The 25,513-nt window shown below is 35.3% G+C and overlaps 1 protein-coding gene across 1 annotated transcript in view; it reads left to right on the top strand.

Moving 5' to 3' along the window:
* LOC111057823 (cardioacceleratory peptide receptor) overlaps positions 1-25,513 on the top strand; it is a 146,767-nt gene that overhangs the window by 97,604 nt on the left and 23,650 nt on the right. Inside the window, exon 3 of the mRNA XM_039433050.1 lies at positions 19,182-19,317. Within this exon, the coding sequence (XP_039288984.1) occupies positions 19,182-19,317 (136 nt within the window). The remainder of the gene's footprint in view (positions 1-19,181; positions 19,318-25,513) is intronic.

Genomic DNA, 25,513 nt, shown 5'->3' with positions numbered 1-25,513 from the left:
TCTGGGGTGGATTCTAGAGAGGCAATTTGAATTCTGAACTTCTAACTTTCTCAATAAAACAAGAAAATCATGATTCATCAGCTGAATATGATTGTTGATTCCAAAATAAAACAATGAATTTTCATCCAAAGATATATTAATGTACTCTCAGAAAGTGAAATAGTGAATCACTTCAGATAGATAGTTGAATAGAAGATTATGGTTTCTTGATCCATTCCGAATTGCGATGTGTTGACACTCTATTTGGATGTTAGAAACAATTATTGACAGCATGTAGTTATTTCAAGAATCAAAATAGTGTGATATTTAATAGAAAGACATTGATTAGCATAAAGAACATAATCTGATGAGACGAATAATAATATTGAAATTCTGTCTTTTTCGAACATTTGATTACTCGTATTATTCTCGGACACTGGTGTTTCCTTTTCAAAATTCATCTCCTTAAATGGCACATAGTCCATAGTTCCTTGAAGTGTCCTGTACTAGAAACCGTCTTAGTTTCGGCTAGTCCAAGTTTGGAAAGTGTGTCAAATGGCTCACGCATTGCGTACAATGAAAATAACAGACGAATTGACTCACATGTGGAGTGACTCAGGTTCGGCCGAGTGGAATAGATTGATCCACTCTTATCAGAGAAAATAAAGCGGCAAGGCAATAAATCTTCAACAATAGCCTACTTTTTCTCCATTCCTTACAAACTCTTATGCATCTTTCCAGGTTCTGCAAGTTTGAAAACCTTTGTCCTGAATTTCTAAGAATGATTGTTATTTTTCACTACAGGAGATACCACAGATTATGATTTTTGAGAATATTGTTTATCATATTTTGATAATTTGTCAACTTAATACCTCATTCATCAATAGATAATTGAGTTGACAAATTATCAAAAAATCTTATTCTTCTTCCCAGGAAGGAAATATTGTCAACTTATATCATTCTCATTCATCAATGAAAGAGATGATTCAGCTCCAAATAGAAGATGCAAATCATAAATGAATGGTTTAATTCAACAACTACAATAAATCAACATTATCAGACTTGTATAAACTGCAATAGAATCACTTAACCAACAAATTTTATTTGATTTATTTGTGGAAATAACAACAAAGCATATCTCAAAATACTTGGGGAGATAAATGTTGAGAAGAATAACACAGGATACAAATATTTCGTTGGAAACAAAACAAAATATAAGAAATCGCCAAATATCTCCAAGTCAAATCCCCACATTAATAAAATAAATGTTGTATATTATTGCAGGAGAAATAATGGATATGGAAGAATGTCATAACAAAAAGCGGGGGATAAATCAGAGAGATATTCAAATTCAGCTGGTGAACTGAACTTCATCGTTATTCTGTTGTTTGTGTCGAGATTTTAACCGAAAGTTTCCACACAGAGCACGAGACGAAACACATTGATCAGTGGATATCTATTCAAAGACGGGATTTGATTCAATGGTCAAGGAAAATGTGCCATTAATAATTTAAGATGAATCTCCATTCTCCAATATTGAATTGTGATGTATGAATTTCCAGGAACAATATAATCAAACTGATCTTCTTCTTGGAAAACTTTGTACACTCAGCCCTGTCTCCATTGGCACTGAAATTCTTCTCCTTGAGCCAACAACAGGCATCTTGACAGAAAATTCCAATCAACTCCAATAATAACATCGTCAGGAATTCCAAGTGAGGGTGGAATGTTACATTACATGTATGGCATATGGGAGGAATAATCTATGAATACCCGTTTATTGAGTAACTTATAAAGCTGCATATTTCAATAATCAATGTTCTGATTATTTTCATCCCCATTTTTGTAATTTATAGATTTCCCACCTCTCCCCATATTCATAATACACGTTCCCTTATTCAAAGTATTTGAAATTATCACAGTTTGATATGAATACAGTGATAGAACACCAAAGCAAATTCAACTACACAATCAAGGCACCTCATAATAAATGATATATTTCAAGGAAAAAGTACTCTCTGATGATAAGAATCATCAATAATTCTTGAAAGATAAATAATTGAGTTCAACAATAATTGAATATTTTTATCTTCATTACTTCATTCCATTGCACAGCTGATCATTATTCAAGCATAATTACTAGCCGTCAGGCTCGCTTCGCTCGCCATATCCGTCTAGCAAGGGGGCTCCGCCCCCTGGACCACCGACTGGATCGTCCAAGAATGAGATCAGCAGGCTCGCTTCGCTCGCCTGCATTTTTCATTTGAGCATTTTTATCATAATGTTAGGACGATCCAGTCGGGGGTCCAGACTAAACGTCTGGCTAAACGGATATGGTGAGCGAAGCGAGCCTGACGGCTAGTAATATATAATATTCCCAGGAATAGCTCTGATTGAAGTAGCAGTGCCCAATCAATTTTTCCGCGATGAATGCATTTCAATCTTCAACTTGGTGCCAACATAACAGAGTCAACTCAACTTAATGCCAACCTGACAAAATTATCAATTTAGTTACCAGTGTTAACAACTGTTTCGAAGAGGTACTCTCTCTAGATTATAGTTCTATATTAACATATGGTATGGACATTTTTCAATAATTATAATTAAGAGAATAAGAAGAATATACATGCTAAAAGACGAACTTTAAACTCTCAAAAACCACCCTTAACGTTAAAATATTGCCAAAAGATTTCTTAGTGCGCCTCTAAAGGGCCAACTGGACATACCTACCAAATTTGAACGTATTTGATCCCGTAGATTTTCAGTTCTGCGAGTGAGTGAGTGAGTGAGTGAGTGAGTCAGTCAGTCAGTGAGTGAGTGCCATTTCGCTTTTATATATATAGATTTCTCTCTTTCAATCTAATCCCTCTAAGACTACGAAATTCATTGTTTTTAGCAAATATATTATTGCTTCCCGAAACTATGTCATTATTATGTCCTTATTCTCGTCTCTGATATGTTACAAAGATCCTCAACTTCATATTATGAATATTTTGATACCTCAATTTCCAACTGAGCTGAATGAGACGACCGTCATTTGTCTATCTTAATGGTTATTCGGATTGGCTGTTTAAAGCCATGGCGTGACATGATTTAATCAGAGGTGCATATAGCAGAGCTGAGGCAAACCGAAATATTTATGTAAGCCCTTTATCAGAAGCACGCGTTACAACATTCAAGGAAGCCGTGCATGCTCCCAATGACTCCAGCGTTTTACAGGTAATGGCCTCTTCTAGCCTCCATGCTCCCATGTAACGTCGCCGAAATCTTGTAATGCTTGCAGCCATGTCTTATCGTCGTTGAAAATATTACTGCAGATAAAGTTCTCTTACAAGCACTTCGACACTTTCCAATACAAACTACAATGGAACTCTTCGAATCACGTAATAGTTACACAAATATCACATTAAGATCACACCCCCTGCATTAGTGCTACTTTACTCCGCATTATAATCAAATCGGCGAGGTTTAAAAACTTTAACGAACTCTTATTATTTTAAATTTCAGAGTGTTCAGATCACAGAGGTTGAAGTGTCACAATGCGATCCAATTGTGATCGTATAACTCGAATGGTTGATACAGGTGAAGAATTTTGAGTAAATTAGTTGGATATCCAATAGAGAAAAATAAAATACTGTGGAAAACGATCACAACATTTTCATTCAGTGGAATATATATTTTATCCTTCATAGTAGTTATTGTTAAAAAAATGTTTAGTACTAAATGTTGTTACTATTCTTATTCCAATAAAGAATGAATGAGCTTGGGAGTATGACTATCTACTCAAAGAATTAGACCTTTCACGAGCTGCAGAGCTTCGTTATATACTTGACTGGATGAAATCTGACGAATCCATTTTCAATTTAATTTCTTTTCATTTTTTATTTCACCACCTACATCACAAGGATGAGGGGCACGTCAAGGAAGCGAATGAATCCATTCATGAGAAAGCCTTCAGCGCGCGAATAGCGTATATTCAATCAGAATACAGAAGAAATCGAATCCTTATTGAAGTACACTCCACCTCCAATCTATTCCTCCCACATGAGTGATAAGCAGTCTTGAACGTAGAACTCCAATTTCATGATCAGACACGTATCGCGATTAACTTATGATCATGATTCAACAGAGCTCGCTGCGGAACAGACAGTGATCAGCTGGAGATGCTTGAACAAACGATGGGACGTGCTTCTCCAAATGTCCTTCGCTGCAATGTGCGATTCACCAATCCGTCGAAGTCAAAGTAAACTACTTGAGCTAGGAAAGCTTCCCCAAGTCAAATGACTATGGTGGAATTGGTTGGGACTCAGACATTCGAGATTGCAAAGTGGTACTCTGTTTGAGTAAGTTGCGGCTTAAACGAACTTACATTAATGGTATTGGATGGAAGGGTGATGAAGCGCCTAACAGACTAATGTGGTAACAATGCAAAGGACGTAAGAGGCGGTAGAGCGATTCGATTGGATATATTGACATTCTGCTGTCGCATTTATATTCTAAGTGAAGTCAATACGTCCAATACAAGTTGGATTAAGTTGAACGTTTGAATCGATCGAGATTATCCTAATCATTTTGATTACAATCTTGACCCACAAAATGGAATGGGAAATTGTTATCACACACAAGCGTTCAACGGTGCTGAAACAATGGAACTTTGAATTTGATAGTGATTGATTTTCAAATAAACATACTAAAAGTTGGATAGATTTTTCGTAAAAGTATGAGTCTTTCATAATATATGTGTTGAAAGCATATAGAGAAAAATACACTTGATCACTCAAGGGATCTATTGAGGGTTCATTACATCTAGGAATTTCCTAGCAAAACAAGAAGATATATAATTATAACTTGTGTAACCCATAAGCAGCGTATGTAATTACAAACTTTATTGAGTGAAATCTGTTTTGATTGATTGTTGAATAAGATTGTTTTTAAAAGCGAACATTCACCTGCAAAACAGTGAACAGCTTCGTGTTTTTTTTTCTAGAAGAATTGTTTAAATGGAAATAAGTTTGTCGATCATAATCTATAGGAAGGCACGGAGCTTATAGGTGGTTTTAAGTTCTAAAGAAAATTCCAATATTTTATTATTTATTTATTCAATAATTTTGTTTTGAAGAAGCCGGAGAAACAAGTAGGTTTGGTACATTTTAGAAATGCTTAAATCGGAGAGGTTTATTTAAAGAGTAATATTTCAATAAAAGATTACGATTAATTGATATTGAAAGTATCACACTGACCTCAGATTGAAGCTCTCCTCTATCTATGTCAAACAACCTAGTCTCCCGTTAAAATTTCCTTGAGTTGCAAATTTACACGCGAGATTACTCCTTAGACAAGCAGATGGGTCCGAATCTTGAAGCTTCGAGCTCTTGAGATGGAAATCCGGCCAAGATTTGAAACGATTAATCTTTTGTAATGAATCCGTACCAAGGTCTTGGACGATTTCCCCAGCTCCTCGCAATTCTTTCACTGTTACACTTCTTGTTGCAGAGGGAGTGAGACGATATAAAAAACCAAGTCCTCAAATTACTTTCTTTTATCTGTGAATGCTTGTCAATTGCATGCAATCTAGAACCGTGGAGCTACGCCATGAAAGTCATGAAAGCTACGCCACCAAGCTGATGAGTTCAAAGACTCGCCAGAGAATTATTATTCTGGGAAAGAAATGACATGATATTACTGGTCTTCAACATTTCTCCAACGAATAATATTCTCCACAATAATACAAGATATTATTGATCTGTTGCTCATGAACAACAAACCCTGGTCGACCGATACAAATTACCAACCGCACAATTTGCTACGTGTGATGCAAATTACCTCTTCAGCTGACTCCAGGATGATTACAGTGGAGGTCAGCTCTAGGAATCGTTTCTGATGTTTTCTATCTTTAGAATGAGTCATATAGTTGTTGAGAGTCAGTGACACAGACATGGGTTATTCAGGTTATTCAGATATTCAGGACACAGCGACACAGCCTGTATATGAGGTTTTGGGTTATGGGTGTAATAAAAAATACCATGAATAATAATATTCATAATAAATTTTTGATTTTCTGAAATGATTCAGGTTAGAGTTGAAGATTTTGTGAAGCATTCTACCAGAAAGAAGAGTGATGGAACTCCATATAAGTACGCTATAAAGCCTATTTTCAACCTAGGTTGAAACTGTATAAAAGAAGGTTGTTGTTTCAGTCGAGAAAAACTCTGATCATGAAATAAATCTGGTAAGTGTACATCTGAAGACAACATTGTGAAAATATCCAACAATATTTAGATTCTAACCAGGGAATTTGAATTTATACATGAACTTGAATATGATAAAAGCTTTTTCATTACGAATGGAAACCTTATCACGAACGTAGCTAGGAACTAGGAAGGCGTAATTTCAACCAAAGCTCCTCAATTTACTTCCTGCACACATCAAGATAATATTGAAAACCCGAGAAAATTCAAAACCGCCATTAAGAACTGGATTATAACAACTGGAAGGTGGGAGACATAATTTCAACCATATGTGAGCTCACTTACCCAACGTATTTACACCCTCACCCAAAATTTATTACTGTTACTAACAGTTACCTCCTCTAGTAAGTGGGTTTCCCATAGTTGAGTAGTTAATTTCCGATAAAAATTGGAACTCATTTATATCTGCAGTCAATTTTATATTGTATTTTGGATATGTTTCACATTTTACTTGATTGATTACAAAATTTATTACTGTTATTAACACCTACTCTAATGCATGGTTTTCCTATAGTTAAGTAGTTAATTTCCGATAAAAATTGTAGCTTTCATATCTGAAGTCAATTTTATATTGTATTTTGAATATATTTTACATTTTACTTGATTTATAGTTTGTATTTTGAAAGGAATGAATTTCTTCGATTGAATTCTGATAACCAAATGTACACAAATCTCATCCTACTCACAGTCTCATTTATAGATATGCGTAAATAAGGCTTAACAGAGACAAACTACGCCAACATGTTATATTTTCAGCTTGAACCAAAACTAAATTTTCTTATTATAATTTGAAGACAGAAAATTGATTTAATGAGGATGAAAATTTGAAAAAAAATTCAGGAAGAAGAAAAGTCACTGACTCACATACCCTTTGTATGCTCTCATTGCAACCCTAGTACAAAAGAGGATAGGCACTCCTTTTCTATCAGGTCGTGTGTACAAGTTTTCTATTATCATTGAGAGCTACAATGAGAAGAACACTTCGTTGGAAAATATCTTTCGAAAACTCTTGTCAACAGAGTAACCGGAATTATTATTTGTACGTAATCAGATAATTCAATATACTCATGTATGTGCGTAGGCTCAATGATCATGCAATTTTCAATTACCTGTAGCATAAACAAATAGATGATGAAAAGTGAAAAAATATATAAAAGTAAGGAAAATAAATGATGATATAAAACAAATAAATGATGAAAAGTTTCTCCAACCTCTGGAGCTAACACCTTCATGTTGTCAAAAAGACAAATTCAAATTTGAAAAAAGCTTCGTGAAAATGTAAATTATTCCAGAGGCAAAAACATCATTCTATTTTGTAGAGGAGATTTGTCAACCTACATCATCATCATGACAAACTGAGAAGAATAAGCAAGTTTCCTGCATAACACAAAAACGAAGTGATGGAACATTTTTTAAAAATTGAATATGTTAATTTCACGTTTCTGCGAGCTTCGTATATTCCTTTGCCTCTCGTAACGTGCATCTCACCTTCCTTGCCCTTTTCATGGTCGATGGAAAAGCATTAGAATAACGAAAACAATAATTTTGAATTCTGCTCTCGTACTGCTTTCGTTTCTCTACTATGAAAATATGATTTACATCATAATTCATGGTGAATTCCACTTGAGTGTTGACTTTCCCATCTACGGAGCACAAGTGGACAGATTTTCTTCAGTTTCAAAAGTACTACAGTATTTCATCGACGTATAATTTCCTCTAACGGACATCACTCATATCATTAGATTTCCAACAATAATTATATACTACTGCTCTACAATGAGAGAGCTCCAATTTCTCAAGAATTCTCACGGATACTGATGTTGATGGATTTTCAAATTAGCTCTCTGTTTGACGTTAAGAAGCTCGTCTTCTAAAGTGAAATTGAAATTTATTCTTCCAAAAAATACATTACATTACAATATATTACAATGTATAAATGAAAATAGTGGAAAAATATTGTCTTAAACAACCCCTGAGTTACTACAGTGTGGGGTCGTTCATGTTCCATATGCATTTTTTATTCTCTTGATTAGTATGGTGTTAGACAAATATAAGAATTAAACAAAAATAAAACTGCAGAGCTCTGCATGAATAGAGACGTTAATATAATGCCTTCAATATGAATAGTAAATATGATCAGATCCAGTACTAGAAACTATCAAGTTAAAATCTGAACAATAATGAGAAAGAATGCTAAATAAAACTGTAATTAGATAAAGCTATGAAATATAAGAAATAAGTTTAGCTGAATTGAACCCTTGAAGCTTGAACAAATTGTTTGTGTACAAATTATTTCATTTTCTCCCTCTTTTCTCCCTCAAACTTTCAATGGTCGAGTTCCATCATCGGGAAATGTGAGAAAAGTGTACCAAGAATTACCTCAAATATGATCTGCATAGGATGGCATATGCATGAATTACATACGGCAACACACAAATGAAGGCATAATTTATCAAAGAAGACCCTTTTTCTTTCTACTTATCCATTTTCAAAGTATTTCTCATTTCATCCCTTGTTGGCGTTTCATGCATATTCATATAACGTCTGCCCATCAGGGAGAAACGAATTACTCAGCCTCTTTTTTACTCTCTGGCAATTTCTGTGTCATAGCATGAGATGTGGAATATGTAGCAGCTTGAACAGTATTCTCATTTGAAGAGCTGAGTGATATGATCTTTGAAATTATTGGTAGGGTTGATTTTCGGCTCTCCTCCAATGTGTTTCGGATAGCTTGGAAAGGATTATAAATTTGTTTGAGGAGATTAGAAATACTGTAGTTTGGAGGAGAGAATTATATAGAAAATTTATGGAAATCAAATGTTTTTTCCTTAACTGACCTGATATTTTTTTAGAGATGGTTTGAATCAATGTAGTAAGCTTCTCAACTAATATGCAAATTCAGTTTATAATATAACAGTTTTTGGTCTCGCCATTCACATTTCAATAGATAATCTTGTCTATAGACACCTTTTGGTGTTGTTGAAAAAAGATGATATAGTTTAATAAATATTATTAAACGAAAATCCAAATTTAATTCTGTAATTCACCCCGAAGACTTCTGCTACTGCAAATATTGACAACAGGGTAAACAGCTAGATGAAAATTCGATGAGCGCTACTATTCAAAAATTATTTGTCATCCTTGGAATATTATTATGATAAAGTTTATCTGGTATGGATTCAATAAGTATATAATATCTGAAAAAAGATATGTAATTTAGTGTTGAAGAAACATCATATCATTATGTTTTAGCTGTGAGCAGTAGTCCTAGCACAGACTTACCGCCTATAAGAAGGGAGCCTTATATTCAGGCATAAGAATATATAATTCTTTAAAAAACGAGTTGAAAACTGAGACTAATTTTAAAGTATTCAAAAATAAAATGGGTGATATACTATTAAAGATTTGTCCCTATAGTGTTGAAGAGGGAATGAGGTCCTTGCCTGGTAGTTTGGACATACAGATTTTAAAGAAAATTACTATATTGAAAAATGTATCGAATAAAACCAATCTTGTATGTAACATATAAAATATGTAATTGACAGGTGGCATGTTGTATAAGTATTAGTTAAGCTCACATAAATATATACAACTGAGCGCCATGAATAACAATAATAATAATAATATTGTACCAGTCATACAATCTCTTGGAAAATTTCATAACCAATTACTTCAACAATTATTTACTCTTTGACTGCAGATATAAAGTTGTTGTTAGATTTGCAAATCATCTAGAGTGGAGTGTTTTGAAAAAGTCGAGCACTATGATGAGTTGGAGCCTCAACGACTGGAGTGCTTGCCTTGCTCTGTGTGCATTTCGAGTAGCGATGCGAAGCACAAACGAGATTGAGTTCTTGCCGAATGGGGTGATAACGTGGACCATTCACTTTAATTACTTAAAAACAAAGCATCCGTGCTTTGTAGCAACAATCAATGGAGGCAGTGACTCGAAATTCTTTTTGTTTTGGACCCGAATCGATCTGTTATTGAGTGCAAAAACATTCGAATGGCAAAGCAAGCCTCCACTCGAGAGCGCTTTGAGCGAGTCAATTTGTAAAAAAGTCGAAAAGTACATCATACGAGGGCCACGCTCGCTTCTCTCAATCTTCTGTTGCTTTGACGAGCGTTTTCATTTATCATGGTCATAGACCATTACTTAACTTCGGTTAACAAGGAACAGAGACGTCATCGTAGGTTTGCAATGATTGGACAAGCCATTAGTATTATTGAACTTCTCATAGATCTGTTGTTTCCCATTCTAGAAGAATTGGTCTATCATCAGAAATCTTGTTCTGTTGAACAGATAAATTGAACTTCTATCCTGTTATATCAGAGGAAGAATTTTATTTTTAGCATAGAATAAAAAAAATCTGCACATGGATCGTATCAACGTTCATCTAAAAGTTAGTAACGTTCTAACAAATATGAAATTTTCCATGCACATGGAGTATCAATCTAATAAATGAAGCTTTTTACAAAATTTTCACATCTATTCAGTCTCTGCTTCAATTTTGACGTCTTTTCCTTTTAGGATAAATCACGCATGAAGGAAAAAGTACAAGTGGTATTTGAGTCCTCACAATTTATGAAGTGATTAATTTCAAGATCCAAAGATTTATGCATTGATTGAACTATCATTATGACGAAAAATAAGCATTATTTGTAAGAAATCAATTCCTAGTTGTGATATAAGAAGAAACAAAAGAGAAAATGTATTTCCTAGTAGAAAGCTCTCTCATTCAATGTTGCTAGACGATTCCATATTATTTCATTATTCATTGTCATGAATTACAGGATTCCATTGTTGCTGTAAAGGAATGAGTCGTGACAAAAACAATTGGGTTGGATTATTTGCTATAGAACCCGCGAAGTTTAATCGCAAAGAACGTAAAGATTGTCTGATACCACTGAAGAGAATCCCCATCAGAAACACCACTCAGTAATATTAGTTTATTTGATTCAATCACAGTATAAGAGTACGGAAAGAACGGTCAGGTTGATGAGCTTTCAGTATAGGTCTCGCTTGAGATCCATATATCTATTTCTATAATAATGAAATCCAAATGTTTTTATCACTGCCAACAGTTTAGTGCAATTAATCAAAACTGAAATCTACACTTCGACTCACTTGTTCCATTCATGCCTTAAGAGTAAGGTTTATACACTATTTCTGCCAATTCAAACTTGTTTTCTTGTTGATATACCATGAGATTTTTGTGTGGATTTGTGGCAGTTTTAGCAGAGGTATGGAAACTTAATTGCAATTCGATGGAATTATGGATGACACATGGATGATGTCAATAATAAAGATTGCATATTCTATATTCAGTTTGGACTATGATCAAGTTGACACAACTTAATTATTCAAAAACTCCAGTTCTAGTGGACACTTAATTTAATTATTCAACTACAGTAATATACTTATCATGAGAGACTACTTTGTGAGTTTAGTTTGGGGCTATATATGATATCCAGCTGGACAAGTGAATAACATTATTTGAAGTTTTAATTGAGCTAATGGGGAGTAAATTATGAGAATGATTTGAGAGTTTGAGAGGAGTCAAATATTTGTTTAATAATTGAATTGAATTAGTGGCTGGTTTCATGAGAGTAGTTGAGATGATGGACGATCAACTCAATTTCAATTACCACAGCTTTGTGGTGATTTTGGTATTTTGATTGCTCCTCATTTAATCAGGATGAAGGAATGAAAATTGTGGCCACTGTCTGAACAATTTAAACGCGAGTTTCAATCATGCAGTTATAGCCGCGTTGTGGAGTGAAATTCGCTACCAAATTTTGAAGTGATTACACCCATTCCATTCGTCAGCTCAGCTCTTAGCCACTACAAGCATATCATAATTCACTTAGTCACTGTTGCTTCAGCATTATTGAGATGAACAAACCATTGCAAACACAAATTGCTTTCCAAGTTGGTCCAAATGAATCTTCAGCTTTTAAAATTGTGAACAATATTGATTGATTGAATCAATAAATCCAATCCGAATGAATCAATTAATTCAATGGATTGAAATAGATACTCATATATTTTACCATCCATGACGAACTGCAAGTAATAATCTGTTTTGAACTATTTTCGACACTACAGTCTAATTTCTGAATATTAGTTATTAAAACTAGTACCTTTCAACATTTTGTCCGAAAGCGCTCCACATGTGAGTACTAGTTTTAATAACTGGTATTCAGAAATTAGACTGTATAGTATGTGTAGTGTCATCTAAAATAGATCAAAACGGATAAAATAGATAGTAATCGCCTGATTTCCATGTAATGGTATGACAGAGCACCTCTCATTTCACGAATAAGCATAAACCTAACCATTGATATGAAATGGAATTCACATTTCAGTGCAGGTAAACATAAACAGTATATAAGTACGGTACAGATATGATGGAGCTATAAGCCCGAACCCTACTCTAATATAATGGCAGCACCCAATATTACTGTTACCTACTATTACATCGATCCTACAGATTTGAAGGAAGCTGGAACTCTTTTCCCAATTTAATAATAAGACTCTTCACGATAAATATCATTAAAGGAATGGGAAACTTGATAAATTGTGTGAATGAGGTTGATGTTATCTATTGTTGTTGTGGCCATTCTTGAATTGAGCGTGGTGAGGTTCCGCTGAGGTCTACATGCAGGCGAGCGAAGCGAGCCCTCTGATCTCATTTTCGGACAATCCAGTCGGGGGTCCAGAATTTGGTAAAGAAGTTCCGCTGAGGTCTACATGCAGGCGAGCGAAGCGAGCCCGCTGATCTCATTTTTGGACGATCCAGTCGGGAGTCCAGGGGGCGGAGCCCCCTGGCTAGATGGATATGGCGATCGAAGCGAGCCTGACGGCTAGTCACAGTATAAAAGTACGGAAAGAACGGTCAGGTTGATCAGCTTTCAGTATAGGTCTCGCTTGCGATCCATATCTATTTCTATATCTATGAGATCTAAATGTTTTCATCACTGCCAGCTGTTTAGTGGAATTAATCAAAACCGAAATCTACACCGCGACCTACTTGTACCTGAGGTTTAAACCTCTACTCGTACCAGGGTTATAAACCTCGACTAAGGTTTATACACCAGTTATGTGAACTACTCATACGTTTTTCAGTGATATACCATGGGATTTTTGTGTCGATTTGTGGCAGTTTTAGTAGAGTTATGAAAATTAAATTGCAATGTGATGGAATTATGGATGACACGTGGATGATGTCAATAATAAAGATAGCATATTCTATATTTAGTTTGGACCATGATCAAGTTCACACAACTCAATTATTCTAAAACTCCAGTCCAATTAATTAAATTATTCAACTTATATACTTATTATGAGAGACTACTTTGTGAGTTTAGTTTGGGGCTATATATGATATCCAGCTGGACAAGTGAATAACATTATTTGAAGTTTCAATTGAGCTAATGGGGAGTGAATTGCGGGAATGATTTGAGAGTTTAAGAGAAGTGAAATATTTGTTTAATAATTGAATTGAATTAGTGGCTGGTTTCATGAGAGTAGTTGAGATGATGAACGATCAACTCAATTTCAATTACCACAGCTTTGTGGTGATTTTGGTATTTTGATTGCTCCTCATTTAATCAGGATGAAGGAATGAAAATTGTGGCCACTGTCTGAACAATTTAAACGCGAGTTTCAATCATGCAGTTATAGCCGCGTTGTGGAGTGAAATTCGCTACCAAATTTTGAAGTGATTACACCCATTCCATTCGTCAGCTCAGCTCTTAGCCACCACAAGCATATCATAATTCACTTAGTCACTGTTGCTTCAGCATTATTCAGCTGAACAAACCATTACAAACACAAATTGCTTTCCAAGTTGGTCCAAATGAATCTTCAGCTTTTAAAATCGTGAACAATATTGATTGATTGAATCAATAAATCCAATCCGAATGAATCAATTAATTCAATGGATTAAAATAGATACTCATATATTTTACCATCCATGACGAACTGCAAGTAATATCCGTTTTGAACTATTTTCGACACTACAGTCTAATTTTTGAATATTAGTTATTAAAACTAGTACTTTTCAACATTTTGTCCGAAAGCGCTCCACATGTGAGTACTAGTTTTAATAACTGGTATTCAGAAATTAGACTGTATAGTATGTGTAGTGTCATCTAAAATAGATCAAAACGGATAAAATAGATAGTAATCGCCTGATTTCCATGTAATGGTATGACAGAGCACCTCTCATTTCACGAATAAGCATAAACCTAACCATTGATTGATTTAGTACATGTAAAAAGAATTCAAATCCTAGTACAGGTATACCATGTATGAAATGGAATTCACATTTCAGTGCAGGTAAACATAAACAGTATATAAGTACGGTACAGATATGATGGAGCTATAAGCCCGAACCCTACTCTAATATAATGGCAGCACCCAATATTACTGTTACCTACTATTACATCGATCCTACAGATTTGAAGGAAGCTGGAACTCTTTTCCCAATTTAATAATAAGACTCTTCACGATAAATATCATTAAAGGAATGGGAAACTTGATAAATTGTGTGAATGAGGTTGATGTTATCTATTGTTGTTGTGGCCATTCTTGAATTGAGCGTGGTGATGTAGTGCTGTTCCGTGCGGTGCTGCCTCCTGGCGGTGGATTGTCGAAAACTGTCGTCAGCCCAGGCTTTCTTGTCGGGAAAAGAAAACAGACTGAGTCAAGAGTGTACAAAGCCAGACCGTACCGGCTCACTTTATTTGTTATTTGTTATTTGTCTGGCCGGACATTATATGTCAATAATTGATTGAAGTGTTTAATGAATGTCGTGAATATTTGGGAGAAGCAAGGAGCAGTGAAATTAATATTGCCAAGCAGCTTGTAATCATCGCCAGGCCACAGTATCAGAGTATCAAAAAGGTATTTCCTTTCCCAAAGGTATTTATCCTTCTCATTTCTATATCCCATCCTGTATTTCGATTCCAATACCTTATAATTGATAATTTGGCACATATAAAAATTACGACTGGTGAGTCTATTATCTATACTAATTTGAGAATTTCCATAGCTTTGCTCACAGTGAATATTTCTTTTAATTCCAGCTTGGCAAGTATTTTCATTAAATACAATAATAATTTAGATACAGTCCTCTCACTCTACAAAACAATTGTAGAAGAACAGTAGAAGTTGATCTCACCACGATCATTTTGTATTTTTCATAAAACAAAAAGAATGTCAAATAATCCAAAAAAAAACATCAATTGGGCGGAAATAGCTTCCGCTTTTAAAGAAAACGTCTACTCTTTTATAAGAAAACTGTGGGAAAACTTGATAATTGAAGATTTAGAATACTTATAATTAAAATACTTCAAATAAAATGATTCCACTTATATGGGCTACTTTATTCAAATTAATAAAAACAATATAAAACTTGTAGTACCCCTTTTATTATGTTTACCCTATATAATGTTTTACCCTAAAAACATTTTAAAAGTTTTAAATAAAAGGGTACTACAAGTTTTATATTGTTTTTATTAATTTGAATTCAATATATTCGCCTTCTTAATTTGATTTAACGCAGTTTCACTCATATTCTTATTATTATCATATCGTGTACTATTTGATGAATCTTAATCAATGAAAGGATGTTCCTTCCAAGGAAAGTTTGTATTGAAGTCATTATATTATAACCTCAACAAGCCTTCACTTCATCAGGGTTCAAAAAAGCTTGTGAATGTTGTTAGGTGGTTAGATGGGTGAGGGTCCTAATTGACTATTGGCGTGGAGTGTCCCTGAACGTCATACCTGGGGGAGTACAGTTTCTGATTGAGTGAACGTATTACAGCAGCGAATCTCTATATTTCCAGTCAGTGGAGTGAAATAATCGACTAGTTGATATAATCTTGTATTCATGTTAATGTGGCTCCATTCCTATTACAAAGCTAACTACAAGTCTGACAGGGTCCAGACCTCCGTTGAAAATCAATCTTCAGGTGCAAATTAGAAATCAAATTGCAATTTCAAATGCATGACTTCTCGAGTGAATTTCCAGGTCCATTAGAAGTCAAATATAGGCGTGCAGTTGGTAAGTGATGGTATCAGAGGAGAATAATTGGTAGTAAATTGACAGGTGTGATGAAATATAATCAATAACTGGTATCTTTTGATTATCCTGCATCAATAATATATTTTATTCAACTTCTGTTATATTAAAATACATTCATTTCGATTAATCTCCTTCAGTTTTATATTCAACTTCTGATATTTCTAAAGACGTTTCATGATCTTGTCTTGTTCTTCTCTTCTTGTCTCTTTTTTCTGGAAAAAATATCAATTCACCATCTTCTTCATACACTGAGGAGGGGGGGGGGGTAGATAGGTAGGTAGGTAATGTCCGCCATGAAAATGAACTAGAATTAAAATTTTTATACTATGCATGTTTCATAAAATTTCCGCCATAAAAATGAACAAGAAATTAAAATTTTATACTATCCATACCTCACAAAATTTTTATATTCTTCACTAATGAAGTCTCCCTTTACTGTTATTTCAATCATGATATTAGATGGTAAACAGTAAGATTAGTATGCTTTCTGGTGAAATGAAATTGTATTTCACGACGTGTGAAACAAGAATATTATTAGACTATATTTCTTCACGATGCTCAAATGAACTTTGTGTAGCTTATGAGGTGAAAGATGATAAAATATTTAGTATGAAAAAGTAAACCAGTAGTGCAGCAGTAGTGAAATTGGAGTAGTGATAGTCGTAGATGAAAGAAACGTTATTGGTTAATTTCAGGGTAGAACTGGAGTGAATTGAGTAATTTGATGTATAGAAGCATGAATCCCCTCCAATCCATGAATCATCTGGAATATTTGAATTCGTCTTAAAGGTTGAAATAATATATAATTAATGTTCATGAATCCCATAACTCTGATCCTAAAACTAATATTCCTCGATCAAAGCAACCATATAACTTTTCCTTATTAACCCTGAAATTACGGCAGGCATATATTGTTATGGAACATGTAGAGACCCAACCCTGTAATAGCATGTCGTTTTGATTAACGCCCTTATATCTGAATTTCGAAAGTAGTGGGTGTGACATGAATGCTTTCATTCTCTTTCGTACAGTGAATTCTACAGTAGCAGGGGTTTGAAGCGTTACAGTAATGAATGTCGGGGCGGGAGTATTAGGTTGATATGAGTTGGATCCAGTTGATAACTGGAAACTCTTGCCTTCACACATATACAATTATTTACATGTACATATACAATGTAATCCTGAGAATTTGGAAAAATAACTTATGATTAAATAACACGAATTCCTTGAAATTGTTCCTTCTCCTCTTACTCTCTTGTAGTTCGCAAGCGGTTACCAGCTTGAATCTCCACATGCGTAGCAAAAAAAAAACTATAATGAAGAATCTAGATTGTTGTCTAATATCCCAAATTCATTTTGAAAAAAATACAGACAGTTTTCACAACCTATGGTGTCATCTTCAGTGTGTGAGATCTGGAATTTGAAAAATGTAGGTTGGGAGATCTTTCATCAGAATAAACGTCGGACATTATTCCAGTGTTTTCATTATGGATGATGAGTATCACCATAGAGAAACAATAGCATAAGTAGATATCTCATGGTATAGGACGTTTATGTCGCAACTTTTACTGTTATCTCAAGCCGATAGTCCACGTAGTTCTTTCCCATGAAGCTGTGTGACGCTCGTAGTCTCTCATACTGTGCCGTTCATACACTCTCACCCCAACAAAACAGTAAAAATCGACGATAATCGACAGTAATCGGCTTGAGATAACAGTAAAAGTTGCAACATAAACGCCCTATACCATGAGATATCTACTTATGCTATTGTTTCTCTATGGTATCACTTTATCTCGCCCAATTCAGTATCACAAGTGAAAAATAATACATTGCAGTGAGAATAGTCCGATTGCTTAAACATTACCTTATTCAGTCAATGCAAATGAAAGTTATGTGAATTAATCATTTCAAGATGGTGATGAATGATTCAATAACTATTCATGAAGGCTTGAACCATCAAAGCATGAAACGAGCCTGGACACCTCTTAGGATTAACGACATTAGGTCGTTTACAATGGAAGTAATCATATTATGATTTTATGTCTGATATTTCAATAGAGTGCTTAAGGTGAATTTCCGTTCGTGCGTAAACTTTCGCAGTCAACGACGACAAGCATTGTTGACATTCATATTGTCCAAATTTCAAGTGTGCCAAAAGCTTTCAATTGTGCCAATAACTTTTTATTATTTGTGTTTATTATTCAAGAGTCAAAACATTTCTAAAGTCGTGTCCACGCTGAACAAATGTTCGACATACATGTTCGGCAAACATGTTCGTTGAGGAGCTCAGGGACAAACATTTTAAAACGTTTGGACAATCATTGATTGTCAAACGAAAAATTATTGTTTTTCCAAACATTTTTAGAGTTGGCAGCTGTAAAACATAAAACCTGTTCTTCCCAAATACAAATACTTTGTTCGGTGACGCGTCCACACTGGCCACGAGCAAACATTGCTTGTCAAACATAATAAAATTTGCCCAAACGTTTTCAACAAACATGTTTGTCGAACATTTGCTCAGTGTGGACATGGCTTAATAATATCAACATATTGCCATTCAAAAGTATGAAAATGTTTAAACTCAACCTTACCCATTAAAACATAATTGATCATAGTTTTTTAGGTTACTTAGACAAATTGATTTACAAACCAAAACCCAGCTTTAATGGGTTGCTTCGGTAATTCCAGAGTACAACGTAAATTTACTATTTGAGATAATGGTACTCTCGTCATTATATTATGAGGAAGCAGTGAAATGGAACTTGGTGAGTGAACGAGACGCAAATTTAAGAAAATAGAATCTATTCGAATGAATACAGAGTGTGTTTTCTTAAGAATTTCTTCTGTTTCGTTTCAGACGGAGCAGTTTGCAGTGATGTGGACTCTCTTCATCCTGATAGTTCTGGGAAACTCGGCAGTACTGTTGACTCTGCTCCTAAGGAAAAATCGGAAATCCAGGATGAATTTTTTCATCATGCAATTAGCAATTGCTGGTAAGAATGGCAAGCACCTCACTTATTCATAGATTAGAATTACATAAATTACATTATATATTTCTTGTTACATGGATTAGGTTTACTCTTGAAAATGTAGTCATCACGTAGCTGTATTTTGTGATTCTATTCAACAAAGAAAAATAAGTCATGATATTATACCTCAGGAATAATGTTGATTTTTCCCTCACTAGAGAATTTCAAAAACCACATTCACCCAATGATTCATTCCCTTCATTTTCGAGATAGGAGATAAGAGTCCGAAGGAAGGTTTTGTCAGAGGTCAGACTATGCTAGAGAATCATCATGAGTCTCATCTGATCTCATTGAGATAGATAGACGGGAAAACCATTTTCCAATATTATCATTCAAAATACAAAAAAAATCTCAATTTTTCTCTTGAAAAATGAAGAAAGGAAGTTGAAATACATAAAAAAATCTCTAAGCGAGTTAGGTTTGTTTTGAAAATTGAAAGGTATCTCGGCAAATGGAGAATTTGATTTCATTTGAGTTATTCTGCATTGAAAATTATAGATAATAGTGAAATAGTGTGATCAATGCTGATCAAAGAATGATAAAAATTTTTCTCTTGTCAAATATTCGCGTCTTTGGTTGGGTTGATTTTTTCTGGTCACCAATACAACAATTCTCCAAACTTAAATAAGCTAGTAAATCAGCGATGTACATAGGAGTGGCCGTAGTCGAGTGGATCAGATGCTGGCTTTATGATTCAGAGGCCCGGGTTCAAATCCCGGCCCGGACAAGATATTTATCTCGGGCCACTTCCGTGTTTCGGATTGACACGTTAAGTCGTCGGTCCCGGCTGCCTAAAAAGCAGTCGTTAGGTCATGTCAGAGGCCCTGAAATTGATCAGTTGCGAACTGAAAACTCTGACACCAGACCTGAGCCAGCCAGGTCACTCGATATTATTATTATTATCGATGTACATCATGATCATTCAGAGCAATCATGATATTACTCTTCCTCTATCGATGAACAGTGAGGTCTTAACTGAATCTGTAAAGCTGCCACGCAGAGCAATATAAAGCAATAAAATATAGAGCAATCAAATAACCAATATTAGATTCTCTATTATTCCTAGTCCTACACACGCGAATAGCTTTAGAAATACAGTGAGGGTCTGACCATTATCTGAAGCAATTCCATAAGAACCATGCCGTCAATCAAGATCCCATATGCAAACATCGTTTCGATTACATTTTACCTAATAGGGAATAGGATGAAGTATACCGCATATGTATCTCATTGTAATGGCTATTAACTATTGCCATGAAGTAGCAGTGGCCTAATAGATAGCGACAAATATGATACACAGTGCAATTTCAATTTTATGGCAGCACATTGAGCGAGATTTACTGGTGAATTGTTCGGATTGAATAGCTATTCGGCTTCAGATCATAAAACCTCAAAATTTTCTGTTGAATTTGAATCATTGTGCGATTTATTGTGAATTTTTCAATATCTCTTACACTCTGCACCAGCCTACTTCCACTGACTGTGATTTTTATATTGATACATCACTCTACAGGTAAAATTAGATGGGTTTCATTCACTTCATTCTATAGATAAAGTGAATTTAACAATAAACTCTTATTTCCATACTCAAATTGAGATGAGTTAGTTAAGAGTGTTTTTTTCTAGTTGATATAATTCAGTTCAAAAAATAATCGTATTTGCTAGTGTTAACTGAGAGGAAGGATTAGCCTATCTACTTTTTTCGCCTCTTAGTCTAGTGATATTACTTAGTCTACTTGAACAATTACTATTATTTATCAGGTTATATATGTTTATAGGTCCAACATTGCTAATACCTCTACTCAATGTTATTTTTTCACTGCATCCCATGGTAGTAATTAATTTTGTTAACTCTACTTGATTTTTTTTTATCAAATTACTTGAACAACATCTACTATTCTGACACAAATATAATACCCTCACTGTCCCATTCACCCAAGCTATCAGTCACAGAGTAGGTAGTTTTACTATCAATATTAAGACTTAATTCTTCAACATGCTTTTATTGTTATCACTTTTATCACTTACTTGAACCGCATTCGCTAATCTCGCAAATACAGTCTGTCACTTTTGGTTGGTTGGAATTGCTAACTCACTACTACAAAATGGAGTATATGACGTTGTTGATTTGCTATCGACCAATAGGATTGAAGGGCATGTGCTAGACGAAGCTAGTCGTTTGAGATTGGTGGAAGACCTGTTGAACATAGTTGGACGTCCGGTAGATTGGAGTTGATTCAATGAATTTTGTCCGCTCTATGGAAATAGTAATAATTTTTCGGTATCACTATAAGTTGATTACTATGCTAATTATTTCTAGTAGCAAATACTTTTCTTATTCCAAGTTCAATTGATTGGGCTTGATACTTTCATTCATAAATCTTCGAATCTATTCAAATATTTCGAATCTGGAACAATTGAATTATCTCAATTATACTTTATAGTTACTCAGAATGTAGTCCAACACTTCAGCAACAATCATTCCTTCCAATTCTACGACATGTTAACAAGTAAATTAGAACGGATTAGCCAACACGATATGGTACTGGTCTTGGGGGATCTGAATGCTCAAGTAGGGAGAGAAAGTGCCCTTAGGTCAGTGGCTGGAAAATATTCACTCCATAAAGAATCCAATAGTAATGGGTTTCTAGTTGCGCAGTTTGCAGAGAGCAACAGATTGATTATCAGGAGTACCTGCTTTCCTCATAAAAGGATACACCTGGGAACATGGAAAGCACCAGGCACCAAAATTGTGAATCAGATTGATCATGTTTTGGTATCTGCAAGGCATGCCTCGGGTGTATTGGATGTGCGTACAATGAGAGGACCAAACTGCGACTCTGACCACTTCATGGTTAGAGCTGTAATACGATTTAGACTGGCCAATATACGCAAGGAGAATGGGGTGAAAAGGTGCAAGTGGGATGTCAGTAAGTTGAGGATGGATAGAGAGAGACAGATATTTCAAAATGATATAGATAGGAAGTTTGGACAGAGCGAAATGGAAGAAGCGGATGTGAATGTTCAGTGGAAGAGGATACAGAGAATTTTAGAGAGATCTGCCAAAGAGACCATAGGGGTAGAAAAAATGGCAAGAAATCAGGAATGGTTCGATAGGGAGTGTGAAGAAGCAACGATGCTAGAAATAAGATGTTGCAAAGAGATACAAGAGAAGCTAGAGCAAACTACAATTTATTAAGAAGGAGAGCAAAATCAATTCTAAGGTCGAAAAAGAGAGAAGCAATCAAGCAAAAGATTCTACACCTACAAACATTGAGTGAAATCAACCAGAGTAAAAAATTGTACAAAGAAGTGAACTGGTTCAGAAAAGGGTTCCAGGCAAGGTTGAACGGCTGTAAAGACAAAAATGGGCATGTGGTTAGTAATGAGATGGTCTTTAATAGGTGGACCGAGCATTTCGAGGAGGTGTTGAATGAGAGAGAAGAAGATGGACAGCCAAGCCGTCGTTTTGAAATGCCACACAATGTTGACAGGGAAGATGAAGAAACTGCAGAACCTACCATTCAAGAACTAGAGAGAGCAATAGCAGCTCTAAAGAACAATAAAGCTCCTGGTGAGGATGGCATTCTCAGTGAGATGATAAAGAGTGGAGGAGATAGATTGAAAAAGGAGCTGTATGAATTAATTTTGATGGTATGGAGAGATGAGAAAATGCCCGATGATTGGAAGACAAGCATGATCTGCCCAATCTTTAAAAAAGGGGATAAAATGGTTTGTGAAAATTATAGAGGAATCTCTTTGCTTAGCATTGCTTATAAAGCCTTCACAAATATCCTACTTCAACGGCTCACTCCTTTTGCAGAGGCAGTGCTTGGTGACTACCAAGGAGGATTTAGAAAAGGCAGGAGCACAGTGGACCAGATCTTCACATTGAGACAGGCAATGGAAAAGTGTATAGAGCACGATATAAGTCTCCACATGCTGTTTGTAGACTACAAGAGAGCGTTCGACAGTTTATACAGGAGAAAGCTACTTGAAGCACTGGATAAGAATAACTTACCTTCAAAATTAATAAGGCTAGTGGCTGCTACCCTAAATGAGACCTTCTCCAGAGTAAGAATAGGCAAGACTGTTGGGAGGCGTTTCCCTGTAAAGTACGGTGTAAGGCAAGGAGATGCGTTGTCTGCATTATTGTTTAATTTGGCTCTCCATGAAGCAGTAAAAGGTATCACGCATGGAAGCACCATAGTAAATAGACTATGGCAAGTGTGTGGATATGCAGACGATCTGGTCATAGTAGCTAGAACAGTACCAGCCTTGAGAGAAGCCTTCACATCACTGGCAATCAATAGTGAACCAATGGGATTGGAGATAAATGAGGCCAAGACAAAGTATCTGAGAGTGTCACCAGCAGTAGGCCTAGGTAGGAGAGTTGCTAGAGACATGAAAATTGGACCCTACACATTTCAACAGGTGGAAGAATTTGTCTATCTGGGAACACTTGTGACAAGTAGTGGGAAAGTCTCAGCAGAGATTAACAGCAGGATCATGGAGGGAAACAGGGCATACTATGCTAATATCAAGTTGTTCAAATCTCGATTGATATCTAGAGCTACAAAATTACAATTATACAAAGCATTGGTGAGGCCTGTGGTGAGTTACGGTTCGGAAACATGGGTGCTTACAGCTGGAGATGTGCAAAGATTGAGAGTTTTTGAAAGGAAGGTAGTGAGAAGAATCATGGGTCCTGTTTTTGAGAATGGTCTTTGGAGAGGAAGAAAAAATTTGGAAATAGAGCAGTTCTTAAACAATGAAGACATTGTGCGGTTTATTAAAGCTGGCAGAATAAGATGGATGGGACATATGGTGAGAATGGGAGATGAAAGAGTAGTGAAATGTATATGGAAGGACAGGATATATAAAAGAAGAAGAAAAGGTCGACCGAGAAATAGATGGACGGATGATGTGGAACGAGATCTGAGAACGCTTGGAGTTCGTAACTGGAGGGGGCAGGCCGAGGATCGTGACAGATGGAGAGGCTATGTGAGGGAGGCCAAGGGTTGCAAAGACCTGTAGAGCTGAGGAGTAAGTAAGTAAGTCCCCAACTTGGAAATTTGTAGGAAGTTTAAATAGTTCAAATCAATGTACCTAGAATACATTGGGTTTTAGGTACATTGGTTTCAATAGTCTTTGATCTTAAACACGTGTAAAACTATTCCATAATATTTATTTTTGAATATCAATAATTAATCAATGAACCTTGCCAAAAGCTGCTCTTATCAGTCTACTGAGAGATATGAACCGTGTAAGAAACAACTCTCTCTATTGATATTGTAAACAGAGATAGATGCTTCTGTGATGATATTCAAATGTAACCAGCTAGAGCATATTCTACTCTCTAGTATGGGTTTGTTTACCATTATCAAAGAGATAAGGGGTGTATGGAGAAGTGGAGTTAATTTGACGCATGTCTGCACCAATATTGTTGGGGAAGCCACCGCAGTGTCACGGTCTGTGTAGATTATTATCGATTCTAGATCTAAATTTGTTGACCTGTAAATTGATGGTCAGAACTGGTGAAAGGACTCTTGACTCCTCCTCTACTATAGACGGTATTGTTTCACAGAGATTACACTTGTGACAGAAGCATCTGTTACTCCTGAAATGTACATGATAAAGGTCGTATAACCCAAAAGTACGAAGATGCACAAAAATGGAAGAAAATTCACTTTTTGATACACCATTCTCCTATATCAACGTAAGCTTATAGATGTCCTAGAACAACTTTATCAACGGTAAAATGTGCTGTTACACATTTTGTAGGCCAGAAGGTTTACTTGATTTTTCATTGATGAATGTGTTTCTAGAGAAATCATAAGAATGTCTATTTGTGAGAGCTTAGGAAATGTCACATTCTGAGACTTTGGAATGAGCAATTCTCCAAAATTACAAATCATGTACTTATTTCGTAGGAACAAAGATGTTAACACTCATCATACATCATCAAATTCAAATTATTTATTTGCATTTTCATTCGTTCACAATATTAATTACAACATGTAAAGAATTTCTGCATTGTCAGCATACACATTTCGACATAATATATTCAATTATATAAATCATAAATTTATAAAATACATAATGTAGGATAGCTACCAATCCTAGATCCAAATACCAATCCTGAAAGCTACCTATTTTG

This window comes from Nilaparvata lugens, chromosome 7, assembly GCF_014356525.2.
Source record: "Nilaparvata lugens isolate BPH chromosome 7, ASM1435652v1, whole genome shotgun sequence".
In the NCBI taxonomy this organism is placed as follows: domain Eukaryota; kingdom Metazoa; phylum Arthropoda; class Insecta; order Hemiptera; family Delphacidae; genus Nilaparvata; species Nilaparvata lugens.
The sequence above is the reverse complement of the archived record's forward strand: the minus strand, read 5'-3'. Positions and strand labels throughout refer to the sequence as shown.